Source organism: Pogoniulus pusillus, chromosome 24 (assembly GCF_015220805.1).
Source record: "Pogoniulus pusillus isolate bPogPus1 chromosome 24, bPogPus1.pri, whole genome shotgun sequence".
NCBI classification, from domain to species: Eukaryota; Metazoa; Chordata; class Aves; order Piciformes; family Lybiidae; genus Pogoniulus; species Pogoniulus pusillus.
This window is the reverse complement of record NC_087287.1, coordinates 11,578,195-11,599,851: the sequence shown is the minus strand read 5'-3', so window position 1 is coordinate 11,599,851 and position 21,657 is coordinate 11,578,195. Positions and strand designations below refer to the sequence as shown.

The 21,657-nt window shown below is 40.3% G+C and overlaps 1 protein-coding gene across 1 annotated transcript in view; it reads right to left on the bottom strand.

Annotated features, from left to right (window-relative positions):
- ABCC8 (ATP binding cassette subfamily C member 8) overlaps positions 1-21,657 on the bottom strand; it is a 71,885-nt gene that overhangs the window by 1,152 nt on the left and 49,076 nt on the right. The window contains exons 23-38 of the mRNA XM_064163610.1: positions 18,684-18,809; positions 17,914-18,013; positions 17,092-17,342; positions 15,933-16,093; positions 14,265-14,334; positions 13,431-13,588; positions 12,183-12,275; positions 9,241-9,343; positions 7,743-7,856; positions 6,997-7,117; positions 6,710-6,840; positions 6,000-6,078; positions 5,066-5,174; positions 4,469-4,572; positions 3,625-3,758; positions 2,294-2,356 (exon numbers count right to left, since the gene is read on the bottom strand). Coding sequence (XP_064019680.1) covers positions 2,294-2,356; positions 3,625-3,758; positions 4,469-4,572; positions 5,066-5,174; positions 6,000-6,078; positions 6,710-6,840; positions 6,997-7,117; positions 7,743-7,856; positions 9,241-9,343; positions 12,183-12,275; positions 13,431-13,588; positions 14,265-14,334; positions 15,933-16,093; positions 17,092-17,342; positions 17,914-18,013; positions 18,684-18,809 — 1,917 coding nt within the window. The remainder of the gene's footprint in view (positions 1-2,293; positions 2,357-3,624; positions 3,759-4,468; positions 4,573-5,065; positions 5,175-5,999; positions 6,079-6,709; positions 6,841-6,996; positions 7,118-7,742; positions 7,857-9,240; positions 9,344-12,182; positions 12,276-13,430; positions 13,589-14,264; positions 14,335-15,932; positions 16,094-17,091; positions 17,343-17,913; positions 18,014-18,683; positions 18,810-21,657) is intronic.

Sequence of the window (21,657 nt, the reverse complement as noted above, 5' to 3'; positions counted from 1 at the left end):
CAAGTACTCTCTGAGTTCTGGACCACATCAGGGATCGGGGGAGTTCCTGAGCCTGGTGCAGTCTTGTCTGCTTGTGAAACGGAATAGATCTCTCTACTAAGACTGTGACCATGTCTTCTCTTAAGCTTTCAGTTATGTTTTGCATTCACATCCTTTGGAAAAGATTTTTCTAGGTCTGCTCCCCACTGCATGAACGTATACTGCCTTCTGCATGCCCTGGGTCTTGCTGCTCAGAGCTTCATCTGAAGCCTCTTAATGATTTTGCAGACTACTCTCACATGTCCTTACATTGTCCTTTTTCCAGGCAGAAGCCTGGTCTATTCAGCTGCTCCCCTTATGAGGCATTTTCACATCTCAGATCATCCTTGTGCCTCTTGGCACTTTTCAGTGTAACATGTCATTATGGAGCTGAAGAGGCTGGAACTATGCACAGCATTCAAGGTATGCCTGGCTTATGCAATGGTTTCTTTTGCATTCTTGATCCTTTTCCTATTAAGCCCTAAGATATGATTATTTTAGTAGAAAGAAACATCCCCATTTTGCTCCCCACAGTGAATACTGAAAAGAATTAATTTAGCTTTTCTGCAATGCCATAATTTTTCCTGAGCATTTCTTTCATGTACTGATCACAGGGATTCATTTTTTGGTGGGGGTGACTGCCTCAGCGCACTTTCACGTGTAACACACCAGAACTTAGGATAATTTCTGCTTTTTTGGATAAGAGTTCAGCTTTTACAAGAATGCCTGTATGTTTCTAATAATATTTTCTGTTGTTTAGCCATACCAGCTTATTTCTCTTTACCCAAACCTTTCCTAACACATAGCACACATTGGCTCTGGGATTTTTGAACACAGACCTTCAGCAATTTGCACAATCCTTGTCAGATTCAATTTTCCTCACTTCCTCTTTCAGCCTTTTTTCCCCCCTGTGTTTATTTTTGGGTTCTGCTTTTAACAAGCCACCTCTTTTTTTGCAGGATTCCACATTTAAAAGTTGAATGTAACTGCATCCCAGCAGGAATATTTCATCTCGGAATACTGCGGTCCCTGTTATACAGTCACCGTAAGGATCCTAGTGATATCTTGGGCAACATCAGTATCAAAACAGTATTTCCTTCTGTGCCTTCCCTTCCAGATGTTCCATAATGTAATTGCTGATGGCATCTACAAGTCTCATCTCAGATACAGTCCTCCTGTGGCATTCATCCAGTCCTCAGGCAGGGGGAGGGGACTGAAATATCACTTTCCAGTTGTATTTGCTGCCCTTAGTGTCTGATACCTTTCAGGCTAACACAATCAGTGCTGCCATCCTGGTAAAGTAACCTATGTGATAATATGGACCAAATGCAGTTTAAAACTAAGAAAGACCACTGAATTTTCCTGTCATATCCACAGACAGACTAGAAAAGATAGATAAATGCAAGATGAAGTGCAATTCTGAATTTTTAGGCAGAGAAATCAGGACATTTTATGTTTGTGATACCTTTGCCAAACAGATATTTTAAGATAAATTGGGCTTTCTATTACACATCTGCTAGATGAAAATAAAAAGATGGTGTAAGATTCCTAAGCATATATTTCTTGAGTTGTATTTAATGTTTAAATCTTAAAAGCATGATGATTTTATTTCATCTCTCTGAAACAAAGGTTTTAAAAAAACAGAGCACTGCAAGGTTTGTATTGCTTTTGGCATATCTGTTGAGCTAGCTGCTTTGGTTCCAACCCAAGCTCTTTCATAAGCTTTTTTTTAGTAGATATTCAAGATCTTTATATAATGACTTCAAGAATATGCAAATTTAAATTCAGTCACTGTCAACAGGGATGGAATATTTAAGTTAGTAAGAGTCTTATTTAAATTCTGAAACATCATTTTATCTGCCTCTTTATCCAGTGGCAGAAACAATATACAATTTGACTTGTCATTAGTTCAGTGATTATTGTAGCTTGATGAAACTTAACATTTCACAGCAGTCATACTGTACTTTAAATGAGCCTAAAATGGGTAACAAAAAGTGTACTTAGATTACATGCCTTTACAGACAATGTGACCTAGCATCATCACATGGCACATTTAGAAAGCTGTTATGTATTTAAATAAGCAGTATTTAAAGGTTTAAGAATTTAAGAAGCTGATATATATTTAAATATGTAGTTTAAAATGGAAAAGAAAGCTCACGTTTAAACACTGCTTTAAAAAGTAATCAAATTAGCATAGTCAGATCCTGCCAGTATTGATAAATGTGGCATTTCTGATTCTTGTTTGCATCTGAATGACAGCAGAGACGGTACTTACAGCTATCGTAACCACTGTACGGTCAGCAAATGCAGTCATGACTACCTTCTGCAGAATGTTCTCCTATGTAAAGACAAGTATTTGTTGATTTTCAGACAACACAAGTTACATGACAGACACACAGACACTAAGAAGGATTAAGTAGACGTTGCTTACTCCATGCTTTTATTGATTCTTTGTTGCAGAAATGAAAAGTTAACTACACGTCAGAATGAAGCCAGAGTCTGATCTTGCTAGTCCTGCTAGCTCTTGCCACCCCCACTATCTCCGGGCTTCAGCACAAACAAGATCTGTATGCCCTGGTTCTCCAAACCCCATCTGTCCTGACCTCAGTTGTACAGTGAGGAAATCAAATGTGAATTCGGGATTCTGCCAGGCTGCCCACATGCTGGCACCCTGCTGGAAGCCCAGGAATGTCCTAGGACACTGAGGACATCTAACACCAAGGGGTGGCAGAGATAAGTAAGGGAGTGTGCTGTACCTGGCATATTTAACAGTGGAGATGATATTTAAGATGATCTTAACATACATAGTTCTCACTCAACAAGTACTCATCCTTTACTATTTAGGCAACATGATGTGTACCAAAGTCTGCCTAGAAATGTCACTAGCACAGATACTTTTATTTGCTCTTGTTCTTTAGAGATGTATCTCAAGGGAGGAACTACACCCTCAGTGTGTCAAAATTCAAAATGCATTTTAATTGGACTACTTACACTCTAATTCCCAACCTTTCTGACACCCAACACATTAACAGTTTACAGAACTAAAAACTGTTAGCTCATCTAATTATATTGTTTAGTCACAGAAAAAATCCTCAAGACTAAAACATTTCTCATCACTTATCAGAGGAAAAAATATCCTGATAATGTACTGTTCTCTTTGGCTAAAATCCAATTAGTGCACATATTGTATAGTTTAACCTCTGTCTAGCAATTTCAGGCTTGTTTTCAACCCTTCTAACTTCTTGACTTGTCCTGTCTACTATGCTGGGGAAATCTGTCTGCTTGCCAATTTACCTTCCAGTGGCCAGCCTGGCTGACCTTTCAAAGCTTTGTTTACTTTAGAAAATCAAACTGCTGATGAAAATAACATGCTTCATTTTCCTAATGCAAGCAGTGCTGGAGTTACTATTAATCCCCTAGGAAAAAGCTCTTTAGATTGGTGAGAACTACCCAGACTTGTAAACGCACCTGCACTAAATATAGTGTAAATGTTTTACAAAGCAGATAAAACTGCTTTCCACCTTTTGGTTTGCATATTAGCAGTTGTGTGTTGTGTCTGTCTCCCTCCCCCAAAACCCCAAGAAATCAGAAACATTCCAAACTCACTGTTGCCATGTCAATAGATGCTGTGGCTTCATCCATGATGAAGATGCTTGTCTTCCGCACAAAAGCCCTTGCTAAGCAGAACAGCTGTCTTTGGCCCTGGCTAAAATTTTCACCTCCTTCTGTGACTATAGCATCTAGAAATGATACAGAACAAAAGGTATCTATGGGTGTACATGTGTGTGTCTGAGAGGGTCAGGTCAGAGTAGAGTATATACTTGGAAAACATCTTTCTTTCAGCATAAAGATTTTCAAAGTAACATTTCCTAGATCTACAGCTGCTGGTGACCTAATTTTGCCTATTTATTTCCACTGTTCAAAACAACCAGCACTTCTGGTCCATGATGTTCTTAATATATATATATTAGACATGAAAATAGCTAAGGATGTTTAAGAATGAGTTTCTCTGGAAAAGGTGCTGTCTAAGGTACTGCATCTCCCCCTCACAGTGACATCCATCATTTCTTTACCCTAAGGCAGTGTGTAATGTACCTTTTGGGTTTTTTCTTGGACATGAATATTGGAAAATACAAAAGAACATACTCTAGGTAATACTGACTTGTTGACACTTTAGGACCTGTAAACCTCAACACTTCACAATGAAGACATACAGAAATAAGAATTTTACTGCTGATTTGAGTAGGAGCAGGATTCTGCTCCACAGGGACAATTTGGTAAGGCAGTTTGATGGATGTAGGACCTTTGCCTGCAGTGAGCACTTCTGGTCACTCCTCATAAACCTAGAAAGCCCTTTTTTTCAGGAACTGCCTTTTTATTAAATAGTAACTATGAAACAGGAGCACCATGAACACTGGCAGTTATCTTCTCAAGAAAGAAGTTTTATTACCTAGGCCCCCAGGGAGTGCTTTCACCACGTGCTTGAGCTGTGCTATTTCCAATGCTTCCCACAGCATGCTGTCAGTGCACTTCTTCTCAGGGTCCAAGTTAAACCTAGTTATGTGTAATTCAAGAATATCAGTCAATATCAACTTCTGTAATGCATTTCTTCTTTTAGTGTGCTTAGAAGCAAACTTGCAAATAATCAGAATGATATGCTAAAGATCTTATTCTGCTCTATATCCAACAGTCAACATTTACACCAATGTGATTAAGAACAAAACTTGACTCCTTCAGTTGAGCAAAAAATAATTTTTTTTTCTGTTTTGCAGATATCTTTAATGGTTTTAGGAGTAATTTTGTTACAACTAAAGAAATTCTCATGTTTTACTAGATAAAGCTCTGAAGAAAAAAAAATCTGTGAACAGCATCAGTTCAAATCAACACTCATTTTTAAACAGGGGCAGTGATCCCATCTGCTCCCAATGAGGAGACAGGAAGTGGTGTGCTATCAGCACTTCTGGAAAAGTCATGCCATGGTATCATTATCGTAGCTAAAGGCATATCAGTCACTGTATGGCTTTTATTGCTGGTGCTTAATGCTTACCGGATTGTTCCGCTGAATAAAATAGGATCTTGGAGAATGATTGACAGCCTGGATCTCAACGTCTGTAAGGGGAGCTTAGCAATATCTATACCATCAATGATAATCCTTCCTATTCAAAAGAAAATGGACAGTCTGCTAGCCTTTTATTGTGACACACCACTGCTGCAATGCCATGGCTCGCTTTCAGCTTGCGGGAACAGGCCTTGAACTGCATATCCCCGCCTTCATTATTGGAAGAACTTTTGGTTAAGCAGCTAGCACAACCATCTTGAGACTAAGCCTTAAATGGAAAAAATACAAAGAGTACCTATAATATTTTATAAATAATTAGACACAGTACTTATCTGCCTGACCATTGGAAACATCTATCAAACAACAAGAGAAAAGGTTACTTCAATCAGGGACTAGTTACCAGGGAAAACAAGCATTTCAGAAAGTCAAATTAGTATTAAGCACCTGGAAATTTTATCTCCAAGTACAGCTGTCTGGCTCTGCATAAGGGTCCTGTGGGCAACGTGGCTGGAAACTGATGCTAACATTTTTTGAAATGCAGAGGAAGATACTCCATGACATGGCACACGTAGCAGGAATTATGGCAGGAAATTCCAAGGCAGCAAGCCAAACTGCAATCCCCAGCTGCTGGGTTTTCTGGGCCCAGTGGGTCCTATCCATGCCTTATGTGAGTATCCTTCACTGCACTTTTTAACATCTTCCCCTTTCATGGTTTGCTTCTACCATTATAATTTAACAGCACAAAAGAACTTCTACTTCTGTGAAGCAGAATTTTTATTGATCTGGCATATCAATGGCACAGCTGTTAGGTGACAGATGATAGCATGTTTAAACAGGACTCAAGAACTACACTTCAGAGCTGCTGCTAAGGACTACCAAAGCATGTTCTAAGCTTGACCAACATGAAAAGGCATAACCTTACCTTCAAAAGTGTCAACCATTCTAAAAAATGCAAGAGAAAAGGAGGATTTTCCACTGCCTGTTCGTCCACAGATCCCAATCTGTGATACAGAAAGAAGATGAACATCAAACGAACAGAAGGGGACAATGTCAGCATTTGACACTTAAGATGAACGGATGGAGGAACTGAGCTGGCCATAACAAAGTCCCCAAGGTCACTCTGTCTTTAGAGGTCTGATCAATGTCCTGTATACAGGAACAACAGGAGAATGACATGGAGAAGTGGAAAGTGGTCTAGCCAGTGCTGCAAAACAGTGCTGGCAAACTTAAGATCCAGAGGTGTCCTAGTTTAACAGGACAGACACAGACAAAAAGGACTAAAGAGAAAACAACAGAGAGAAAAGAGACAATGAAGCAGAAAAGAAGTGATGGGAAAAAAGGCAACAGAGCCACGTGGGAATGATGGTCTAACATAGTAAGGAGACACTGTTACTTCTTCTGGCACTGTGTGCTGGCAGCATGGCACTGACAGAGAAATAGTGCGTAGTTGTAACTGCTCACTCTAACATATGCCTGAACACACCAAACTAAGAAACCCATAGACTCCAGTGCATTACACTTTTAAAGTACAAATTCTGCAAATCAGCATGCACTGCAGGATGTTTTTTCAGCTGTGTGATTTGTATGATGTGCTAGTCTAAAGAGCTTCTCAGAATCCCTGCAGTTCTTTACCTTCTGTCCTGGGGAGATGTGGGCATTGACGTGTTTTAGCACTGGCTTTAAGTTGCTGTCATATCGGACACTGAGGTTCTGAATTTGGATTTCCCCTCTGTCTGGCCAGTTCTGGGGAATCTGTGAGGAAGCTGTACCAGGAGAATTGGAAAAAAATACACATCAACCCTCTCATAATAAATTGATTAGGTCATTAAGTGATTTACTATGTTTTTCATGTTAATACATTGCAAAATCATTAAAATTTCAGCAAGCTCTTTCTGCGTGCTGCACAAAACTGCACTTACAAAGGAGCCCTTCGTAATTTTCAGCTTCTGTTTTGAGAAGGCCATTGATTCTTTTCACTGCACCCAGCTGGATCTCCATGTCAGCCAGGTTACGAACCATCCAATTCAGATAGTTAGACACCTGATGTAAAGTAAACACACTACTAAATTCCAGATTTTTATCAGTTTGCAACATTTGACCAGCATGCAGTTTGTATTCCTTCACAGTTACACTCGTCCAGCCATAATAAGCTGAAGTTCTGACTGAGCTGGGTGGTACACAGAGTGATGGCAATGTCTAAAGCTTGAATTCCTAACTGCAGTGTAGTGATACTTTGGTACTATGGAGACCTGATCTACACGAACAGGAAAAATGAAGGGGAGCAGTAAAGGCAGGTGAAAAGGCATCTTGGTAACGTAAGGTTTGACAGTCTAGAATGATGTAGTGGGGCATAATTACAATTTATGCACTAAAAAAAAGAAATTCTTCTTCACAGTGGAAGACAAGATTAAAAAATATGCAACTTGGCATGTTTTGTTGACATTTGAGCTAACACTTCTATGGGTATTTTATGTGAAAACTGAAGAAAGCACACACTCAAATACATCAAGCACTGATAGTGAACTGAAGGTAACACATGGTTTCAGTGATGTAACAGTACCCACTATAGATGTACAGACACCTTTGATCTTCCTCTTCATCTTTGTGCCCTAAAGAATTACAAAAGGATGTTTGGGAGAGACAAAAAGGGTCCTGAGATTCTTACCATAAGTGCATATGTTAGTCCCAAGCCTACAAGTCCTGAAGAGAGTTTACTATACAGGCAACTGGTAATAGAAGTAACAGCTGCTATGAGTACCACACATGCTCCAATGTACTCCTGAAGGAATATGAATAAGCTCCATCACTACAAGTTTACGAATGATTGAAACAGTCTCAAAACTTTGCATACCAAACAAGAAATCCATTGCACAGTTTGAAATGCAGGCAGAAAACACCAACATAACTCCATACAGACCCTGCCTAGGAACCCTTTCTTACTGCCTTTAGTGCAGATGTGCTGTTTGGAGATGCTGTTGCACACAGGAAGAGTTGTACCAACACTCCTAATCTTTTGGATGAGCCAACACAGCTATTTTAAGTGTGTAATGGAGGTGGCTGAAACCATGCAGCTGCTGTACCTAGGGTAGGAGGGAAATGCTCATGTGATCCTCTCTGGCTGACGACGAACTGCTGGGAGGTCTGCTGTTGCTGCTGGGTGGCTACCATCACATTTGTTTCAACAAGCTGTCCTTGTACAATATATATCTATTAGTTGGACTGTGTCCCTCCATAAGAAGCTTTTGCTACTTCATATCATTACTGATTTGACTTCCCACAGAGAAATCTTTGTATAAAATTATGTGACAGACTGGAAAACAAATGGTGCAAGTATCACTTGTCTTATGTTTGTACTACTGAGTGATCTAGGCATTGATCACAATTAGGAACATATGGTGGTCTCTAGGACTGAACATATAAAATGGCAATAACACTGTAAGTCATGAGATGCCTGAATTTAAGTAGCAAAAAGTATCATCTAAAATGGAGTCTGTAATGGAAATATAAAGTGTGAGGAGAGCTAACTATACATTAAGGGAGCCTGTGATGCCACTGCAGCATTTCTACACCTGTATCTAACAAAGTCTGACACAAATATCACCATCCACATGACAACTATCCTTGATTTTCTTCTGAAGGAGTTATTTTTAATAAGTAATTCTCTTGCCAGGCCACCTGGTGAGCACACTAAGGAAACAGGCACCTGAATACTTTACACATTCTTCATATTAACCCAAACCAGACATACACCTATCAACATCCTTCTGCTTAGTAAGAAAGCTTCCAAGATGTTGAAATATTCCTGGGGAAGCCACAAGGCAAAGAGCTGCTAACACTGACTAAGATGGTCCCAACAAAGGCAGCCTGTCTGGCGGCACAACTCAACCAGCTCTGATCACTCTTCACACACAGAGGAGTCAGTGACCTATGACAACTATTCTTGTCTTGGAGAAACAGCTGCAGGCTACAGGGGAAATTCATACTCCATTCACATTTTCCAGGGTGGGTTGGGCACAGGTTCCATTACAGATACAGAAATATAGATGGAAAGGGTAAAAGTTCAGTTTGAAAACCCAGATGAGGCAGGGTAACTGCTGGATGCCTCATCAGACTGCTTGAAGTCAAAGAAACTCCTTGCATATATACAAAATGAATGTACTTGCCATGCGGACTTCCAGCCAGCGATTGGCAGCTGTAAGGAAGAGGGAAGCAATGTTGTTGGAGTCTGTGTATTCAAGAAGCTTCTGTCGAAATTTGGCTTCATACCTGGGAGGGAAAAAAAGAGAAGCACATGCATGTACTGGTGACAGGCAGCAGAAATAGAGCAGAATGAAGTTCCTCTTCTCAATCATACAAGCACAAGTTTTAAACTTTGTATCACTGCAGCGCCTAGAAATTGTAATAAGTTATGAAGCATCAGCTCAAAGTACCTCCAGCCATGGTAACTCCAGCATTACACAAAGGTGTTTGTCCTTACTGCTAAACAACAGGAACACACTGGAAAACAGAAGTCCAAGCACATGGTGCAACAATAAGTAACAGACTGGAAAGAGCTTCATTCCTTCCAAATGAATTAGCCACAGAATACAAAGATTAATGGCGAATAGGTCTGTTTACAGTTTATTACAGAGGATCTGCACCCACTCATGGGAACAGCTGCATCAGTGAATTAATTCTGCCTCAAGTTCAGCAGATACAGATGATGCCCTGCTACTTTTATTTAGATCAGCATCTTGCAAAGCATGCAAGTCTCCTCGGGTGTATTTATTTGCATAGGAGTGATAATTATGTCTAATAATAAGATAGAAGTTTGGCACAAAAGCTTTTTTCAGGGTAGTAACAGAAGCTGGAAGGCCTGAAGTTCTAGTTTAAGCACCCAAAGCTTGCCCTTTTCTCCCCTCTATTACATTAGCAAGTTTAACAAACTTGGCCTCATTCATATCCTTAGCTACTATGACTGCAACACGCACTACTTATTTATAAACTCATCCCTCCTTATACTCATCTCAAAGAAAGAGAGGACAATGTTTTAAGTATGAAATACATAGCTCTGAGAAGCTTTCAGATTCATTCACTGTAGAGTGAATCTTTCTTTGGAGTACAGTATAATGAAGTTACAACTCCACATAGATCCTGTATGATTTGAGGGTAAGAAAATAGTAGTTTAGCTGTTCCCAGCTTAGCCAGTATGCCAAGGCATGAGAGCCATGTCTGCTGCATGTGACAGAGCACCGCCTGGGCTAGCTCCAAGCGTGTTGGTGTTTGCGTAGCCTGCAGCGGCTGTTCCTCAAAGTCAGCATATCAGAATTTCTCTTCAGAACAGTCCCCAGATGACCAGGCCTTTCAGAATACAGACCAGTCTTTGGATAAGCCTTCACACATACATTTTACTGGTTACTTAATACCAATAGCATCTGAGGTGCCGGACAGCAGGGCATCTGCTGTGAAGGTTTATTTATATCTGCCACAGTAGCTGTCTTTCTGATCTCCTGCTGGATTTTCTTGCACATTTCTTTCCTTGGGCATTCTGAATAGGTGCAGGATGGAGAGCTACCAAAGGAAGGGACACACCAGGAATAACTAGCACCTCCTAACTGAATGACTGGATTCCTGAATTAGTGTTATTTTTAGGGATACTCAAGCTAGCAAATCTGAACTCCACAGCTACTAATATGTTAGGCAGCTGAAAAGCTACACAGTCCTAAAAATAGCCAGGTTACCAGCTGATGTGGGAGGCTGCAGGCAGATGGAATACAGAACTTACTGAGCACACATAGCTCTTTGGGTCAGCCACACAGCAATGACTGCAGAATTTCAGCAACAGGAGGTACCAAACAATACTTTGACAGCAGTGTTCATTTTGATGTGACAGGAAGAATCAAGAGAGAATGCTCCAAAAGGCTGAAAACACTAGCTAAATGTCACTGTGCCAGTACCCGATACAATATGCAGCTAGAAATACTTTTGATGAAGTTGAATTATGTGGGTAAATGTAAAAGCAACAATTAAAAGAGAAATTTCATTTCCTTAAAGCTAAAGACAGACATGGCTACAAACTAGAGAACACTGCTGGCACGTAACAAATTAAATATTCAATAGCAGGAATTATTAATGGAAAATGCTATGCTCTTCTACCACTCTTCAGGAAGCTCTCTTCAGTCCAAGAAAGAAAAAAATCTGAAGTTATTTTCTTTGAGCTATTCATATCTTATTTAGAATCGTTTAAGAACAGTTAACTTTGTGCATTACTTCCATTATAAAATAAAAACTATAGCTTAGAAGAAATAGATGTTATCATTACTGTAACAGTAATAATTAACCAACAAAATGTGCTAGTATCTAGATGAGATAGGTGTGGAAGCCAGTTGAGCACGTTTAAGTGACAAGAATAGCACCAGTGCAGGGAAGGCAGTGGTAGGCTCAGCAGTGCTTGTACCAGTACCTCTGCTGGTGTCAGCGTGACTGCCATTTTTGTAGCAGAGCACGCAGTGCAGGCATGGCATTGGGTATTCCTGGGATGCACCCAGGAGTGTATGTGAATGGAAAAATAGATCAAAACAGGTGATGAAAGATTCTCCAGCTTGTGCATTTCCAAAATCAGTATCAACAGCCACGTTTTTAGCTAGCTACCTGAAAAATATCTTTGGGTGCTACTGTAGCCTCTGAAGCCACTAGCATATGCATGGTTTACCTTACCAGGACATGGACTCATACACAGATTGCTCCAGCATAACAAGTTAGTGTATATTAGTTTCATGGAAACTTTCCAAGCACAGTCTGCCACACTGCATGCTGCAGCAATTGCAAGCTAATTTAGCTTCTTAAATCACATTTCCCCACAAGTGTTTTTCAGGCTGTGTGCAAGTGCATGGAGAGTTAGTGCAGTGCAGATGACACGCGTTAGCTCATTGCACAGCAACTCCTTTGCACGCAGAACTCTCACACAGTTCTTCAGTATTTTGGAGCTCCTCCTTACCAAGGTTTTGGAGATTATGGATTTTCCAGGTGATCCAAATAACCACTACTTCTAACTGCACAATTGCAGAACCGATTCAGAGCTAGATATTCACAAGTGAGGTAGCACATGTTTCTTAAAATACTGTACCTGAAGGCTCGGATGGTGGTGAGACCTTCAACAGTCTCTGAAAAGTGGGAGAGTAATGGTAGCTGAGTGCTGTCATCCAGCTGCTGCAGGTCCCTGGAGGGGGTTATGAAAAGAATTTTGTTGTGCAGTTATTTGCTTGAAACAAGCCTAGGAAATGGAAGGAAATATCACCACAATAATTATGTATACATTCAGACAGACTGTGAGGCAGGGAACAAAGAACACACAAGGATTATTCTTTTGAAATTTGAATAAATACTATCAGTGCTGAAGCTCTGAATGGGTCTTTTCCCTTCACAGCCTTGCCTTAATTTTCATATGTTCCTATTTCTCATGCTCAATGTTCATTTAAACACTCTTCTGGCCCTATACTGAATATAAATTTAATGGGATACAACAATTAAGAGCATGAGTTGAGCAGAAGGCAAAAAGCAAATTCCTCTCTCTCCGCTCTCTGTCCCCAGATGATGCATGACTTCTCACTGAGCTCATACATACACTCAGTAAATGGGAGCCCACACTCATCATTAGGTTATGCTTCTCAATTTCACATCCAGTCATCAAATAGTTGAAGCACATGTGGGGTGCAATTCTATTTAGTCTCAGTTGCTTCCAGCAGGAAGTCAATTGGTAGCAGGCTCCCTTTTGATCCATGCATACATGAAGGGATAAATGTAGCATTACTGCAGAGGCTTCTTGAGCTCCATGGGCAGGGAAGCTGTGTGACTCGAGAAGAGAAAAATCACAGACTTGGCTCAAAGTTTTCAACTTGTGAAAAAAAACTAAAAGATGACCAGAACAAGAGAGGATGCTTGTTTGATTCATAATGGACAGCAGTATCACCATGGTTATATTGCATTCTCCATCCTCTCCCTGACTTCAAAGATCACTTCTTCCACTTGCATAGGCAGACATTGGCTTTCCTTTTCTGTCTCCACATTTTCTTGGACATGCCCATCATGCAGCCTTTGAGTAGTACAGAATTCAGTTGGGTTTTTTTTGTGTCATGTGAACTCTAAGAATCTTTGATCAGGGACAAAGACTTCCCAGAAGGTCTGCTTGAAAAGCTGGAGAGGAAGGCACTTGTGCAAGGACACATTTTCACTACAGTGACTTTCAGTCACTTCCAGAGGGGTTTTGGCAGGACCAAATTTAAACATGAAGTTCACCAGCATTGTTATTCTGCAATGCAGTCATGCACTGCAGGAGATGTTTCTACTGCAGAATGATATTGGTTTGTGCTCTTACCGTGATGCGACTCGGAAGTACTTCTGGATGAAGTAACACATGATTGCGAGGGGAACCAGGGCGATGAGGAACATCGGAGTGACGTACGAGATGACAGCAAGAGCAGACACACACAGCAAAGTGGAGCGACTCAAGCACTCCAGGGTGGCTGGAATGTGCTGTATAAAGAATAATAAGCACACACAATCTTTCATAGCTTCACAGGTTTAAAACAGTATCATTTTGTTTTCTCCCACTTACACAAGGAAAAATTTTTGAGGATTTGAAGTACTAGGATACAGGTCTGCCTTTGAGTTGGCTGCTGGGTTCTGGAAAAGTCTGAAGGGATTTCTGTAGGGATGCTTCACATTTGCACTGTGGACCACAATCCTCAGGTCAGAGGATCACAGACAGCATGCAGTAGTGGATTTCGGTATCTGAGTCGGTCCTATGAACTGGCAGTGTACTCTGGGGTAAATACTGCTAATTTGAATTTCAGTCATTTGTTTTGGGCAATAGACTTTGATTTTTCTCACTTCAAGTGCTCATGTGTTGAGGTAATATGTTTACCCACTTTTTGAAAAAGTACATCTTTTTAACTTGGGGATATCATTGCTGATCTAATTTCACTTCCCCTTTCTGTACAGGGCATCTTAAATAAATGTTGGGTTTTACACTGTGCGTTTAAAATGCAGATTTCCTAACCTAGAAAAACCACAATACAAATTGATATAGTAGTCAAATGTGTACATCATCACTAACTTAATTTAACTGAGTCAACAGTAAGTAAAACTGCAGTCTTTCAGTTTGAGAAAGATAGGATAACTTGGAAGGTTGAAGGTATTTATCGAGTACCTGGTCAATGGTATTGCAGTCAGCTGAAAATCTGTTCAGTATACTTCCCAGAGGTGTTGTTTCAAAAAACCTGCAGCAAAACAAGGAATGGGCAAGATTACAATGCTGATATTGGAATGGTTTGACATTTCTTTTTCTCCCATCTTCCTTAAGCTAGGTACTCAATCACAGATAGAAATAAATTGGCTCCCACAGTAAGCAGTCTCATTTCTCCCTAACTATGGCTTTCCAATAAAGCGGCCATCTTACATCTTGAACATAAAGCAACAGCTGCAAGCGTGGCCTCAGCTCCCTCTGCTGCCTAAGCTATGCAAATCACATGATTACATTAAAAAAATCCTTTCAGATTTGCAGTTTGAGGCCTCTTCAATTCACTAAAACTGCAAAGAAAGCCAATGCACTTTTCTGGGAACAGAAATGTAGAACTAAGAACAGCTGTTGGAATAACACAGCAAAAGCCCTTTCCTTTACATCTGCACATGCAAATTAAAAGCTCCATCATTGCTCTGTAATTGTTCCTTAAGTCATGTTGAACCTTAGGTTTCACAGAACGGTGGAGGTTGGAAGGGACCTCTGGAGATCATCTAGTTCAACCCCCTAGCTAAAGCAGGTTCCCCTAGACCAAGTTGCACACAAACCCAGGTGGGTTTTGCATGCCTCCAAAGATTCCACAACCTCTCTGGGCAGTCTAGTCCAGTCCAGTACTCTGGCACCCTCACAGTCTTCCCTCACATTTAAGTGAAACCTAATGTGTTCTAGTTTGTTCTTGTTGCCCCTTGTCCTAACACTGGGCACTACTGAAAAGAGCTCAGCCCCATCCTCTTGACCCCTGTCCCTCATATGCATGGACAAGATCACCTCTCAGTCTGCTCTTTTCCAGGCTAAACAGCCCCAGGTTTCTCAGCCTCTCCTCACAAGAGAGATGCTCTAGTACCCTCATCATCTTCATGGCCCTCTGTTGGACCCTCTCCAGTAGTTCCTAGTCTAAAACCGGGGACCTTAGAACTGGACATAATCTCCTGGTGTGGCCTCATCATGACAAAGTAGAGGTCAAGGAGAACCTTGACCTGCTGGCCACACTTCTTAATGCGCCCCACAAGACTACATATGGATAGCTTAAAAATAACAAGGCATTTTCCCTAATGGTAAGTACCACCTGCAGGTTTGAACCAAGCTACAGCTCTCTTTTCATGTATTAGAAAGAAAACATAGGCAGGACAACCAAAGCCTTTACCACTATCTGCATCCCTCTGTACTCTAATGACGCCACTGATGACATTTGTCTAAGATTATTATCACAGGCTGCCTGACAGCAAATCTTTACAGTGATTAAGATTATGATGGATTATGAAGGAGCCCTACAATGTATTGATGAATAATTTATATTCTCCCTAATTAAAAGCAGCAAAGAGAAATTAAATAGGCAAGAAAGTAAATCTCTTACGTTGCAAGCAAATTATTTATTTGACCAGTGTCCAGGAACTGGAGCAGCCTGGATGGCATTCTCAGAAGCTGAGCAGTAGTTTGATTTCTGGTGACTTTCAATGACATACTAAAACCAATGTGATTCACAGTCGCTTCTGAATGGAAACTGTGCTTAGAAGACTGCCTTGGAGTAAGGAACACAAAATGACTGCAGCACTATTTACAGCAGAATTGAAGGAGTACCTCATTGGAGCCAAAATGATTTTATTTAGTAAAGAAGAGTGTAGCTTTTTGGTGACTTTCAAGCCAGTCCACTCCACTGCTATTGATGTGACAAGACATAATACAATCCCAAGACAGCAGAGAACACTGAAAACTTTTGAATATGCAGAATGGTTGAAATCCTAAGAAACAAAGAAAGAATAACAAAAATGCTCACTGCAAATGTTTAAAATTTATTGCAGAAACACAAATACAAAACTGGGATAAAAAAAAGTGTAAGGAACAAATTCTTTTTCCTCCCTAAACTGAACAGCCAATGATTTTCAGCCATCTTAAACCACAGGTTATTATCCTTTGGAGAGAAGAATGTTTGCATGAAAAGAGGAGATTAATCAGAAATTTAAAATAATTGAAAAAACTCTAGAAAGATACATTGGATAATTTCATTTGAAAAGAAAAAAAACATCTTCAAGGCATTTCTTATGGCTTTGTTTTGTCTGTTTCTTTCATGAAAATAAAATAACAGTTCTTATTTCAAAATACTGATTTTGCAGGCAAACCTACAATCAATAAAGCATCTTTTAGAGATGAAAGCATGACTCCAGTGAAATCGTACATGCCCTTCCCAACATTCATGTGCATTATTTGTAGGCACTAAATCTTGAGAAACAAAACAATCCCAGTTCTAACAAAATCCCTCCACTACTGCTCTGTATGTACATATACAGAGAGTACTCTGCTGAATAATGCTGTGGCCAACTCCTTGTGGAATTCATACAAAAATCAAGCAAAAAAAGCATACTTGTTGATAAAAATAAAACAAACCAAAACTAATCTGTCTCTCCAGTACATTACAAAAGCTGTAAGCCCTGATTGCAGAGAATGCAACAGTACAGGAAAAAATGAATAAACTATGATATCAAAATCCCATTACAGAACAAAGTTTAGGCATATCAGCTAGATGATGAAAATGCAGCAAACCTAGCAGAAGGAGATGAACACCACAGTAAACTGTTAGTTTTATTAAACTGTGTACTCCAAAAAGGGTTAACTTTCAATACTCTGGAACTGCTCTACTGGTGGAAGTACAGTGCATTGCATACAAATCTTGGAGCAGAGGTTGACAATGGGAGATTGCCACGGATTAAATCAAAAGAGAAAGGTGAAGGACATTGCTTACCTCCTCACAGTGAGAGCAGTTTTTCAGCTCTAGCTCCACCTTCCCAGAAATGGCATCTGAGGTCCAGCACGCCAGGCAGTAGTCGATGGCCACCATTACTGTGTGCTTCAGCAGCTGGGACAGCACCAGCAGTGGCAGAAGGAGGATTCCTGCTGCACTGAGGTACTTGCCACAGGCTCTCCAGGGCATCTTTGCTCTCTGATGCAGCACTGAAGACAGGTTGTCTTCATCATCACTTTCTGTTACTTCTTCTGCAACATGCAAGGAAAAAAAAAAGTACAGCCACACTGACTTGTACACAGCTTTCACAGGGTCTGGTTAGCAGCAGCTCAGCGAAGTGTACCATGCATGACATGGCTGTAAGGTGCAATTACCTGCTCAAGCATGCACATAGTCACCTGCAAAAGAAAGTAGTCATGCATGCTTAAAAGATGCAAAACCCTTTAGCACTTGGTGATAAATGTCTTCAATCATGTTTTTTTCAATTTGCAAGTACTGCATTGATAAAAATTGGTTGCAGTTTTCACTTACACAAAACCATAAAACACCCAGTGTCAATTATTCACTATTATGCCTCTGTCATTATCAAATCATGCTCAAGTATAACGAAAAGCTTCCAAAGTTGTGAGGAAGCTGTGACTGCTGAATGCTTGCAATCACTGTAGTCCAGAGGTAAAACCAATGGAAATAGCACTCTTACATATCATGACACACTGGAAAATTATTAATCACTTCTCTTGCCAATATGAATTACGTGAATCCATTCTAATTTAACTGTGAACAGTAATGTAGTGGCACTGTGCTCAGAGGTTGCCCTTTTACCTTCATCCTCTTCATCATCTTTCAGCAGAGCTTCACGGGAGTACATAGTCCGTCGAAGATTCGTTCTTTCCAAAACAGTTTTACTTTCAATAATAGTTTCCTAAAAGAAAGACAGTTGACATGTTTTCAACCAAATCATTACTCTATTACTGTCTGGGCTGTGGCAAAATTTGTTTCCAACCAGAACATCAGTGAAAAATAAAAGTGAGAATATTAGAGCAGGCAGTCATAAGTGATTGATTTGCTACCTCTGTGTATAATCAATGGATGTGAATTAGATTCCTGACATTAATTTCATGTTGCTAACCCCAACCCTCTTGGAGTCTTAGCTCAAACAAGTATCTTTGAATCAATAAGAACTAAGATCAATATCTCATCATACTGTGTTATAAAATGTGTTAATTATTAAGAGAGCTTGATATAAACACATCTGAAAATCTGAGAAAATGGAGGCATATTTATAGAAGCAGCTGTCAGTGTTGCACATTACCAACGCTCTCCCTGAAACAGCCCAATTGCATAGACTTCAGACAAGAATATTTTCATAGACCTTCCTGTCAAGGATAGATCAGAGGCAACACTATCAGGGAAATATAATAAGTCCAGGTGAAAAAATTTATCTTAATAGATAAATAATAATGATAGTGGTAATACTACAGTAATAGCAAGTCAGAAATCACACACAGCTCCTCAATCCTTGCTATTGCTTTCAACCTAAGGAAGAAAGAAGTCATTTTTTGCAAATGTTAATTGCCCTGCCAATCAAAAACCTTCTCCAGCTCTTGGTCTTGTCGATTCATTAACGTCTTCCAGTGTTCAAAGAGTTCAGTCTCTGATTTCTGAATGTCCTTGAGTGTTCCTTCTCTCTGGATGTTGCCATCTTTCATCGCGATTATCTAGAAAGTTGGAAACAGAAGTGGTGAGATAAATAGCCAGGCATCTCTCTTTATTTTAAAGCTATACATTGTTGAACCTGGACAGTATTTTCTCTTTTCTTAAATCCATCATGTTTCTGAGAATAAATCTGTTTTCTAAGAAGACAGTGAATTTATCTCGACTCCACCTCTTTTACACAAGATGCTGCAAGCACCAGAAACTTTCTGCAATTCAGGCTTTCAGAAAGGAAGGCTCTTTTAGCTAATAAAGGAGGAGAATAGGGTGCTTGTCAGCAGACAGAAAAATGCATTACTCTTCCTTACTACAAGTCATTAGCAAGATAAGATATTAGAGTTCTCTTACCTCCTAAAAGGAAAAGGCTTTTAGCGACACACTGTGCGCAGCATGTTTTGCCCTCAGTCAGGCAATTAGATACAAGCATGCTGGCTTTACCGTCTGTGTGGTAGCATGAACTCCACAAGGAAAAGCTAGGGAATCTGCAACTCTAAAGCTTTTAAAAGCACAAACGGTGGACAGCTAGAAAAAATTTCTATGTAAGGCAGTCTAAAGGGTGTGGTTTCTGGTTTATACCCATGTAACTACATTACACCCAGTAGAACTACCTTCACTTCAGATCTAATGAGGAGAAATGGAAAATGAGGCGTGTGGATTGTGAACTTGTGACATCATTAGAAAATACTTAATGAAGTATTTATTTTTCTTTCTCCCTGGAAACTCAGAAATGTCCATGAGCAGGAGATGAACTGCTAAGAATTGACACCAGAGGAAAGGGAAAAAATAAAGCAAGCAAGACTCTGCTTGTGATCAATTTAATTAGGGAACCTGTAATTGGTCTAGATCTTTAATTCTTCTGAGCATTTGGTTACAAAGATCTAGGAAGGGCATCACATATCCTTCAAGTTATATTTTTATTTAAAATGCCTTAATAAAAGAAAAATCCCTGCTGCACTCCATTGTGTACAACTTGCTAAGGCTTAATGAGGTCTGTGCTTAGGACCCCCCCCAAGCTGTTTCTTAGTATTTTTAAATTATAGATTTAATTAATATAAATCCTTCATGTCCTACAGGCTCTTTGAAACAATGTATTTCAGAAGGCATTACTGAAACTCAATTAGAAGATAACAGAAATAAAATAATTCTCATAGACTGCCTCATAAAACATGAAGGCCTACAAATGGGTCTGCTATTCAAAAAGGAAATGATAAAGATTACATTGATTCAAGGCTGTCTATGCTCAAAATTGCAAATACATAAGAACTGAAACAGAGGAAGTTAAGATGGACCTCAAAGATGGAGGGGAAGAAGGCAGAAAATTCCTGTATCCTGAGAGACACTAAGGGAAAACCAGAACTGTGTTGAAAAGAACAGTTTAAGAATTAAAGTCACAGCAGACATAAAGGACAAATGCTGCCCACAACAACATGATCAGAACAAGATTAATGCCTGTCTGCAACTTTATAGCAGGACAATAGGAAGAACAGAAAGCAGCTGACATATGACTGTTTCTTGAGAGGGAGTAACTGATGATATACAGCCTGTGCAGGTTGCAAATGAAAGGAGTTCTGCTAGGAGGCATAACTGCATCAATCCTCGAGGGCAAGACAACCTCTGATGTTGTAGCTGGATAACTGCAGGAGAACTAAGTGCAAGGCCAGTATGAATCAATGAACTGAAAAACCCCAAACAACAAAACAAAACCCCCAAATGAACAAAGAATCCAAACCCCCAAATCTCAATTTCCTACTTGATTTGCTTCATCTTTGACACTTGCAATTGCAAACTGTTACAGACAGCATACCTTCATTTTTTTCCTGTAAACTACAAGATATAACAAAGAAATCTAAGCAAGCAACTGAATCCTACACATTTGTTAGTATTTTATCAGTTTACATAACGTACTAACCATAAGAAAATACTGTTCTTTTATTTCCATGCCCCTCAACATGCAGAAACACACCTTTTTCATAGAATAGAATAGAATCAGTCAGGGTTGGAAGGGACCACAAGGATCATCTAGTTCCAACCCCTCTGCCATGGGCAGGGACACCTTACCCTAGATCAGGCTGGCCACAGCCTCATCCAGCCTGGCCTTACACACTTAGAATCATAGAATCAGTCAGGGTTGGAAGGGACCACAGGGATCATCTAGTTCCATCCCCCCTGCCATGGGCAGGGACACCCTACCCTAGATCAGGCTGGCCACAGCCTCATCCAGCCTGGCCTTAAACACCTCCAGCCATGGGGCCTCATCCACCTCCCTGGGTAACCCATTCCAGCCTCTCACCACTCTCATGCTCACCAACTTCCTCCTCACATTCAGTCTGAATTTCCCCACCTCCAGCTTTGCTCCATCCCCCCTAGTCCCTGATAACCTAAAAAGTCCCTCCCCAGCTTTTTTGTAGGCCCCTTTCAGATACTGAAAGGCCACAAGAAGGTCACCTGGGAGCCTCCTCTTCTCCAGACTGAACAGCCCCAACTGTCTGTCCTCACAGGAGAAGTGCTCTGACCCTTTGAGCATCCTCGTGGCCCTTCTCTCAACATGCTCCAGCATCTCCACATCCCTCTTGTAATAGGGGCTCCAGAACTGGATGCTTTGTCATGTAAACAGAATTCTTAAAGAGGAGTGAAGAGTATTTAAATCAAACTGGTTTTCCCATGGGAGTCACTGTGCTATTATAGTGAGGATTTTCTTAACTTGCTTTGTAAGCTTAACAAAGTTTACAAGATATTTTGCAGTGGGAAGCCCTCCATTCCTTTGCTGGCAGTCCACTAGATTTAAGCAATTTGGGATAAAGTTGTGTTAGTTTGAGCCCAGATGGGACATTTTGGTGAGAAGAACTAGATGCC